Genomic DNA, 10,512 nt, shown 5'->3' with positions numbered 1-10,512 from the left:
GGGTTGAGATTCATGAGTCCGGAGCGGAATTAAAAACACGACATTCATTTAAGGTTATCGCGTGTTTTGTGAGCAAATGCTTTTGCATATTCATAGTGTTTCCTCCCTTAAATTAAATATCTACTTTGCAAGTATTGCAAGTTGCTCTGTTGTCATCCGTTCTCGTAAAGTATAACCAAACTTTTGAGCGTTTGAGCCGCTTAGGCGCCATGATTCCTGCCAGGTAAATGACGCTCCGCAACGTGGTGACGTCATTCGGGGCGACTGGAATCGATAAGGGAATCGTTTGCAAAAATGGCAAACAATTCCAAGGAATTGAAACAGTGGGAACCGGTTCTCAACAAGAACCGGGTTTCGATACCCATTCCTAATTATGGGTGCTGTTACGCCCCTAGTCTAGGCGTGTAGAGACGCACATAAGGTTGGAGGAGAGAGAGACAAATACCCATCCTGATTCCCAAGCCAAACATCCAAAACCAGTTGTGAATAAAAAAGTGATTTTATTGAAGGTAATGAAGCATAGCTCCAGGGTGAACCCAGGCCAAAATAATAAACAAAACCAACTAAGTCCCACCAGAGAAAACTAACTAAACCCTAGGAAAGAAACAAAACAAACAAAAGACAATACTAACCCTCGCTCCCTAACCCGGAAAACAGGAGAAAACGGTTCCAAAGAAAAAGGCGGCTCACCCCTTCTGCTTCAGCCTATGGGTGCCTAAGCACTAAGTTAATACACGAGGAGCGGCTCTCACAGAACACGCTCACACAAACACACAGCAAAAGTATAGTCTGGAAACCAGGGCCAGGACCGCGTCAGCTGTCAAACTGCTCGCTCACTCGCTTCTCTCTCTCTCTCTCTCTCTCTCTGGCGGGAGCTGTCAGAGCGGCTTTTTGAACGCGGTCACGTGTTCCACGGTCCAATCAGCTGCTCAGTACTCTTCATTAGGGGAAGGACCTACAAAGAGTCTTAAGCACAGTAAAGAGACAGAACAAAACAGCCCACACAGTGTTCTTATGGCCACAGCCATAACAGGTGCACTGAACGTATCATTACAGTTATTTTATTAAAATGCTTAAAAGTGAAAGGAAGAAATAAAAATGATTGGAAGTTCATGAATGATTCATACAGTGAAAGAGAAAACCTCACAGCAAAAAGTAAAGTAAAATTTTATTTATATAGCACCTTTCAAGATAAAATCACAAAGTGCTTCACAGAACCTAGAACATAAAACAACATCAACCAAAGACAAGTTGAAAAAGATGGGTTTTTAACAGCTTTTTAAAAGAACTGACAGAGTCTACAGATCTGAAACTCAATGGAAGAGAGTTCCAGAGTCTGGGAGCCACAGAAACAAAGGCTCTGTCACATTTTGTTTTTAATCTAGTGTGGTGGACAACTAACAAGCCCTGGTCACAAGACCTCAGGGACCTGCTGGGAATATTAGGATGAAGAAGATCACTGATGTAAATTGGACCTAGTCTGAAGGTCACAATCTTAAAACAGACCCTGAATTTAATGGGGAGCCAATGCAGCTGGATCAGCAGGGGAGTGACATGGGAGTACCTGGAAGCCTTGGTCAAAAGCCTTGCAGCAGCATTTTGAACACCCTGCAGACCTTCCAAGGAGGCATTACTTAGACAGGTAAACAATGAGTTACAATAGTCTAAATGAGATGAAACAAAAGCATGTATAATCATTTCAAGTTTGGAACATGACACAATAGGACTCAGCTTAGCAATATTTCTTAAGTGGTAGAAACAAGAGTGGACCAGAGATTTAACATGAATATCCAAGGACAAAGCTGAGTCAAATGTAACACCAAGATTCCTAATAGAAGATTTAACAAAAGAAGCAAGGGGGGCTACATTCTTTTACTACCAAAGGTACAATCTTATCAGGAGCAAAGACAAGGACTTCAGTTTTCTCAGCATTAAGTTGAAGATCATTATCAGCCATCCAACCACTAATAGAATCTAAGCATCTCTGCAAGATTGGAAGTTTAGAAACATCATGTGGGCTAAAGGAGATATATAGCTGAATATCATCTGCATAACAGATACGAAATGTCCATAAAAGTGCTGAGAATCTCCTGAAGAGGGAATAAATACAACAAAAACAGTATGGGTCCCAAGACAGAACCTTGTGGCACACCATAGGCAAGAGAAGTGAGAGAGGACCTGAACTGACCTGAAACACAGATAGGATTTAAACCACTCCAAAGCAGTTCCTGATATACCGACTCAGTGTTTTAGTCTATCTAACAGAATATGATGGTCGACAGTATCGAAGGCAGAGTACAGGTCCAACAACAGTAGAACAGCACACTCGCCAGCATCATAAGAGTATCTTAGAGTATCACTGGACACTCTAAGAAGCACCGTTTCGGTGGAATGAGCTCTACTAAAACCGGATTGGAAATGATCAAGAATATTATGTTCATCAAGAACCACTGTCAGTTGCTTGGCCACAACCTTCTCTAGAATCTTGGCAATCAATGGTAATTTTGAGATAGATCTATAGTTGATAAGCAGAGAAGCATCACCTTTAAGTGCTTTTTTAACAGTGGGTGAATAACAGCAATTTTACAAAAAAACAGGGACCTGACCAGAAAGTAGAGAGGCATGGATAATTGTAAGCACACTAGGACCCATGGTATAAACTGCAACAGTATAAACTGTACAAAACTAATCTCACAGTTTACACTTTGATTAATGATACATGTGCAGACACTGGCACTGATCATACCAAGCTGCTACTGATTTTAAGTTCCTGTGGACAAAGAAATATATCAGATTTAAATCAATATTTCATATTTCACCGTGACCCCTGGCTAAAGGAAAGGTGACACCTATCTAAAAATGTTATATGTGGCACTCCCACTAACTCTGCTTGATTATCATTTGACCAGCGAGTAAAGAAAAGAACATCACTGGAACAAGATGGGTTCACAAACCAATGAAGACGATCTATTTTATCTCATTAAACGTAGCAGTGGTGTCAGTCCAAAAACTCTTCCAAATCCACAGTCCAGCATAGAGCGGCTCAGTGAATGTGGTCTGGACTCTGTGGAGGAGGGCCATGGTGTCAGAGACGCTGTAGAAAGAAAGAATACCTGCTCTGGGATCCACATACACTCCTACTTTGGAGGACAGAGGGCCTGAGAGGGAAGTTGTGATTTTGTTGTGTTTGAATTTGTAGTAGTCGCCATAACACTCTAATGCCCAGGAACTATTGTTACTTCCAAAATCACTTTGATCCAGGTTATCTTTATTCTTGTATGTCACGGCAACTGAAACTCCTCTCCCTTTCATCTCCACTTCCCAGTAACAAGGTCCAATCAGAGACTCTCTGCTCAGGACCTGCTGCTGGTTGGAAAACCTGTCCGTTTTTGCATATGCAGGATAGATATTTGGATTTGGAGCATTGTCTGATACAGTTCTGTTCTGATTAGATAGGAAGAGTTTTTTGTGAACTGTATCTGGGTCCATCGTCAGTTGACATGCATGTTTTAAAAACTCATCTCTAGTATTAGGTTCAATTTGTCGCAGCAAAACATCCACTGATCTCACTGTCAGAGTGATCTTCCTCCATTCCTCACTTAGAAATGCTTTGAGGTTTTCTCTGGCTTCTAACAGTGCTGTTTGCAGATCCTCAAAGTACTTAACTTGACAGATTTTAAAGCTTGGTGAATCTGTATATTCACTGAGTTTTGACATCATGGAGTACCTGAGTAGAAATTCGGTGTGGCCCTCTGTGTGTAAAAGCTTCTTCAGCTCCTCTTCTTTCCTCTTCAGCTCAGTGATCTCCTGCTCCAGCTTATTCTGAAGCTCTTTGACTCGCCTCTCTTCATCTTTCTGCTGGGATCTGATCTGCTGCTTTAGATTTGAGCCTTTTTCTTTGATGAAACTCACCAGCTCATTGATGATGGTCTCACTGTCTTCAATTGTTTTATCAGCAGACAGTTTGATCCCCTCCATCTCTTTCTCAAGCACTTTACCTTCCTCCACTCTGGTCTGAATTTTCTTCTGGACTTCCTGCAGATTCATCTTAAGGTCTTTGTCTTTTTCTGCCCTTTCAACTTCAACTGGAACTGTTACATGGCGTTTATGTTTGTCCATGCAGCAGACATAACAGATACACTGCTGATCAGTAAGGCAGAACATCTTCCTCACCTCATTATGAGTTGAACAGATGTTACTTTTCAACCCCATGGAAGGTTTGATCAGTTTATGTTTGTCAAAGGCAGAGGATTCATAGTGAGGCTGGAGGTGTTGGTCACAGTAAGAAACCAAACATACCAGACAGGACTTCACTGCTTTCAGCTTCTTTCCTGTGCAGACATCACAGGAAACATCTTCAGGTGCAGCATAGCAGAGATCAGGAGGAGCAGCTTGGTGTCCAGATGTCTTCAAGCCCTCGACTAACCCTTCTGACATGGTGTTTTTCTCCAGCTTAGGCCTTGATATGAAACTCTTTCTGCACTGAGGACAGCTGTAGGCTCCTTTTGGTTTCTCTTTATTCCAGTTTTCTTTAATACAACTCATACAGTAGTTGTGTCCACAGGGAATAGTGACTGGATCCTTCAGTAGATCCAGACAGACTGAACAGTGGAATTTTACTGACCTGCTTCCTTGTTGTGCCACTCTGTGTGATAAGGTGAATGCCAAATAGTTTCACTGTGAAAAGAAGACGTATGTATCAGGTCATGCGTCATTCCAGAAAAGCATACGTCTCACTCTTAATTATTGTCAATGAACAGCAAGAAATTAAGCCAGCAAGAAAAACTGAGCCCTATAGTATCTCATACTGAACTGGAGATTGTTATTCATGCATTCATTTCATCACGATTGGACTACTGTAATTCACTGTTTACATGTCTAAACAAAAACTCCCTGGAGCATCTGCAGATTGTCCAAAATGCTGCAACAAGGCTTCTGACAAGAACATCTAAGTACTCTCATGTGACATCGTTGCTTATACAGCTGCACTGGCTCCCCGTTGAATTCAGAGTCCATTTTAAGATACTGGTTCTGACATTTAAAGCTCTTCAAGGACAAGCACCAGCCTATATCATTGAACTGTTACAGCCCTATGTCCCTAGTAGGTCCCTGAGGTCTTGTGATCAGGGCGTACTTGTTATTCATCATACTAGGCTGAAAACCAAGGGTGATAGAGCTTTTGCCACTGTGGCCGCCAGACTGTGGAACTCTCTTCCGAAGAACTTAAGATCTGCAGACTCATTGATTACTTTTAAAAAAACAGCTAAAAACACATCTTTTTAGAATTGCATTTTGTTAACTTTGGACTGTTTTTGTTTTATACCTTGTGAAGCACTTTGTGATCTTTTATCTAGAAATGTGTTATATAAATAAAATTGTACTTACTTACTTACTAAGCTGTTTGAACCAAAAAGCATTTGATACACCGATAGTATATAAAGTGTACACTAATACTGCACAAGATTAAAAACTACAGGAAACACCAAATAGCACTAAATATCAAAAAAAAAGTATAAACTAAAAAGTAATAATAAAAATCAGAGACAATACTTAAATGGACTATCATACAAATAATTTCCAAAATCTCTGCATGTCTGTCCATCTGCTGTTCACCGCTCATAGCAACTGTTTATCCAGTTAGCCAACCATCCATTGATCTGTCCATCCACCCACTATCTTCTGCTTACTCAAAGTTGGTCCACAGTGACATCAGGCTATTCCAGGTTTTCTGTTCCAACTGAGGGATCCCAAAGTATTCTCAAGCCACACAAGACATATAATCTCTGCATCAGGTTCTGGTTCTACTCCAGAAAGCCCCCCAAACCATACAGTATACTTGGCAAGTTTGAACAAACTGCCTTCCTGCAGGTATGCTTCATATTCTGGGATATGCACTCAAACTACAGCAACTAGCTGTAAAATGAATATAAACTCTCATTGTTGTTCACAAATTAAGAACAGAACAGCTCATTTTTTGTTGCTCCTGCTAAACTCATTAACTGATTGAAACCAGAGTAGATGAACAATAGGTGTGAAAACACTCTGACAGTCATTCTTAAAACCCAGAAAAACTCTTTACCTGATTCACTTTTGCATATTTGGCAGTGTTTTGTTGGGCATCTCAGTAAAAGTGCAGCACCAATTTTAGAATGAACAATTCTCATATTTTGCCAAGTTTTCCTTAGTGTGAATACTACCCGCTCCGTTCTCTATGGGGGCTGAGGTCACATGAATATTAAAACAAAAGGAAACACCATTATGGGTTTGGTACATCACCCTGAGCCACGCCTAGTGTGTTCATCCAGTATTTGATTTCATGCAGAAATGAAAGCAGACTGAAGTGATGGACTGCTTGTTTTAATTGAAAAAAAGCATAAATTTTAAAGTAAAAAAGTAGTAGCTCTTCATGGGTCTCTGATGCTAATATTTATCAAGTAAAACATAATTAAAACATTAATAGCTTTGCATTGCCACATGATCAGTGTTGGGAAGGTTACTTTTAAAATGTATTCCACTACAGAATACTGAATACATGCCCCAAAATGTATTCTGTAACGTATTCCGTTACGTTACTCAATGAGAGTAACGTATTCTGAATACTTTGGAATACTTAATATATTATCATGCTGTTTACAACTACATGAATGTCCTATTGCTGTGATTTATTACTGTTACTGAAGGTCCGCGGCTCCGAAACGTAGTAAAGGGACCTCTGGCTAATACGTCGGGTTCGTGTCGGGCTGGTAGCCGAAAACTAGCTTTACTTTGTTGTCTGGGTCAACTTTGCTTGCGGAGACAGAGAGAGCGTTGAAAGGCTTCTCCAACGGAACTTATTTTTTCCGGAGGAAAACACGAACACAGTGTACAGTTGAGTCTTAATAGCTTACTTACAAATGGGCTCGTCAGGCACTCTTCTTGGTTGCTGTGGTTATTATTATATTTACATGCTTCCAGCTGCCGTTTTTGCTCCGTGACAGCTCGGACTTTTCCTTTCTCTCCCTCCCTCGCTCACAGACACATCACGTGTATGGCAGTCCATTCTCCCTGCAGCACGGACTACACTGCCCATGAGGCTACATGCTTTAGAGCTATGCCTGTAGCATTCTGCCTTTTAGCTTAGCACAACAACAACAACAAAAAGCGCTCTCTCACCCAGGAAACACGCAGAGAGAGCGTCACCCTGTAACCATGGCAACCGTAACGCTGCCGCCTGGAACAACAGAACGTAGCTGTCAAACAAACCCAAACAGTCCTGACCCGCGACAATATGAAACAGGGAAGTACCGCTGTGTAATCCATTTATTTCAACAAAGTAACTGTATTCTGAATACCACCTTTTTAAACGGTAACTGTAACGGAATACAGTTACTCATATTTTGTATTCTGAATACGTAACGGCGGTACATGTATTCCGTTACTCCCCAACACTGCACATGATGCTCTATGGTGGAATAAAATAAATGATTTTCAGTCGACATGAAAAGAAGAGACCATATTTTTTCAGTTTGCATAATAAATGTGTAAAATTTGATGTTTTTTTTTTAAAGTGGTGTTTTACACATTTGCCAGATAAGCAGGAAGTCAGGAAGGACACCAGTGTAAAAATCAGTTAAATGAAAAATGTGGACCGACCTGTTGTGGCCACTCCTGTGACAAAGGGAGCACGCAGAAGGAGCTATCATAGATCATCTACTTGTTGCATTGACACAAGAATCATTGAGTGTCCAAAACATTGAGTTATTTATGACAGGTTAGATCTTTCAATATTATCATGATCTAACAATATCATATATTATTACAAAAATTAAATATGCTTAATAAGTGCTGGTAATCAAGTATTGCTGGCTGTTTGTCTCTGAAACAAAGGTTAGATTTGTGCATTTGACCTGTGGATTAAACATGTTTGAAACAAATAAACAACTACATAGAATTATTTACTTACCAGAAATCCTGCGTCCTGCTTTCTCGACAGGTCTGATGGGACTGACTGTGTCTGACAAATACCTTCCTCGAGACTCCTCCTTTGAGACACAGAAGTTGCCAGATTGGGCCCAGTGAAGGAAATGAACTTTAAAATCTGTTGTGTATGAGCAACAAGTATTGTACTGTATGTGCAGCATTTAAAACAGATCCAATACCAAAATTACACAAATAGACATTATAAACCTAATTTTAGACTAAACTGATTTCGTTCTTTTCTCCTCTTCAGGGCAGTTGGATTTTTATGTCTTAATTCAGCAACCTGTCAAACTTAGTGGTTGATTTTTATTTGTGTTAGGTCTAATTGTTGAATGTTGCCATTGTGTTTCTTAAATTTGTACAGTCTTAGTTCAAGCAGTATTATCAAAGCCATTCCTTTGATCCTGAGCACCTCTAACCACTCTGTGTTGGGGGAGGTTTTATTGGAGATACATCCTATCTGAAAGATCTGTTTCTTGTGTTGTAAGCTTCCTGCTTTTACGACCCTTTGGTCAGCAGGAGGTCTCACACACACACACACACACACACACACACACACACACACACACACACACACACACACACACTCCTACTTGCATATAAAGGTTCACACACATATACATACAATGCCTTAGAACCATGTGGGCGTTGCTTTGCTGTGTTTTGTGTGAACTGTCTCTCAATAAAAGGCAGCGAGAGGAGGCCGGATTTGAGGTCATTTCCATGCTGGACATAGATGAGGCCTCCCTTGCGCAAGTAATCGATCGATCGCTGACTGTCTTGTTTTCATTCATGATGAATAAGTCTCTAGAATTAGCGGGGTTTGTGGGAACAGACCCAACAATTTGGTATGGCCAGGTTGAGAGGGCGGGCAACTGTCTTATTGGTGAGCCCATCAGAGGTGTTAGAGTGTCTAGAACATCTCACAGTTTTATGAAAGTTTATGACAGAACATGTAACATTAAAATGAAACTACTAACCAGCATTAGTCTCCTGTATTTATCGGTATAGGGTCAAAATAAATGGCTAAATATGGTAAAACCACCTAACGTGTCGTTTTAGAGATCAATCAGTTTATTTTGAACATTCAGTGATCGTATTCTTACAGCTGTCGTCTTTTTCAATGCAGTAACATGATCGTTCTGATTGTCTCACATTTAAATGGCCATCTTTTACCTGTAACTAAAAAATTTTAAATCCTCCACAAAGGATGGCACCTAGCTGATTATCTACGACTTCATCCTCCAGGGGTGCTTTTATCTACAGGTAAGTGTTATGTTACTGTTTGGTTAATTTTACGTTTTAAATGTTAGTAAAATGCGCTACCCAGTGGTTGCTTTAAGTCGATATTTTATGACAGTAGAAGAAGAGCAAGACAGGAAGTTGATGTTTTCCTGCTATGCTGTTTAAAGATGGCCGCTCCACATTCATTTCTTTGTTTTGGGTGTTTGTTAAAGCATTGTCTGTAAGTATTTAATGGTAGAAAGCATGAGACACACAAAGTGTTGTTTTTATGTCACAGTTAGCACATTTTCAATGCGCTATTCATATATTAATGAGATCGCCAATTCACATGCTAATTTACGGTGCTAATCGTCATGCTAGCTTCTTAAATGCATTGTTAGGTCATTGTTTTAAGGCACATATTGTTAACAGTACAGATGAGTAATGTACATTTCCATATACTCTTTATTGTTGCAGTTTCACAAAATGAAAAGTCCTGTAAACTTCATAAGACCTCATCTACTGTCTGGAGTTCCTGAGTTCATGTTTAGCTGTTTGGATAGCTAGTCAGACTTCTAGCGAGGCCAGTTACACTGAGCAGAAGGCTTTTCAAACCTGTGTTATCAACAGGGGCACTCTGTCAGAGAGTTTCTCTTTCCTTTACTGGGAATACCATGAGACCAAATGTATGTTCTTCTCTTAAATCTGCTTCAGAAGCTGTGAGGAGTTATCTACGGCAATTAGGTGGCGTGACTAACAGAATGACTGCTTTTGGAGTGGGCCAGGCCAGTAAGAACAGTCATATGAAACCAGGACCTACAAGGAAGTGCTAAAGGCTGGAGGAAACCAACAGTCTGCTTTGAGCTGTTCTTGCTTCTGAAACAGTTTAAACAAGCTCCAACATACTAATTTGCATCTTTGCCTGAGTAAGGATACGAGACGTGGTGGTTTAGAAAGCAAATACTCTGACTTACAATGAGGTGGCAGTGTGGGCCCAGTGGATCACCCACAAGCACATAGAAAAGGAGACAAAACATCTTATGAGGCTAGGTGGACTATATCTTTGATTTTCCACATCAGAGTTCTGAAAGTTCGTCATCAGGGGAGAACTGGTGAGAAACCCCATTTGCTTTAGAGCTGTGAGAACCAAAGCGATAGATTATGGAGAAAAAGACTGTCTTCCTGTCCTGGAATTTAATTTCTTGGGAAAACTGAACACAGGAGACTCCTGGGTCTATTGCTTAAAACTGAAAAAAGGAAAATGTGATACTTTCTGGGAAGAACTCAATACATGCATCACATTGGGTTGATGAACTGTCTTTTTTAGTA

At 40.4% G+C, this 10,512-nt stretch overlaps 1 protein-coding gene across 1 annotated transcript; it reads right to left on the bottom strand.

Moving 5' to 3' along the window:
• Positions 1-480: 480 nt before the first annotated feature.
• Positions 481-7,984, bottom strand: LOC120439290 (tripartite motif-containing protein 16-like). The gene is made up of 2 exons (XM_039610114.1): positions 7,943-7,984; positions 481-4,677 (listed from the first exon to the last, which is right to left on the bottom strand). The coding sequence occupies exon 2, from the start codon at positions 4,543-4,545 to the stop codon at positions 2,968-2,970; it is 1,578 nt and encodes a 525-aa protein (XP_039466048.1). The 5' UTR covers positions 4,546-4,677; positions 7,943-7,984; the 3' UTR covers positions 481-2,967.
• Between the last annotated feature and the right edge of the window lie 2,528 nt (positions 7,985-10,512).

This window comes from Oreochromis aureus, linkage group 3 (genome assembly GCF_013358895.1).
Source record: "Oreochromis aureus strain Israel breed Guangdong linkage group 3, ZZ_aureus, whole genome shotgun sequence".
In the NCBI taxonomy this organism is placed as follows: domain Eukaryota; kingdom Metazoa; phylum Chordata; class Actinopteri; order Cichliformes; family Cichlidae; genus Oreochromis; species Oreochromis aureus.
Note: the sequence above shows the minus strand (reverse complement) of the source record. Positions and strands in the feature narration are given on the sequence as shown.

Excerpts from the sequence above, each read along its gene's own strand:
- LOC120439290 (XM_039610114.1), bottom strand. The coding sequence starts at position 4,545 with ATGAGTTGTATTAAAGAAAACTGGAATAAAGAGAAACCAAAAGGAGCC.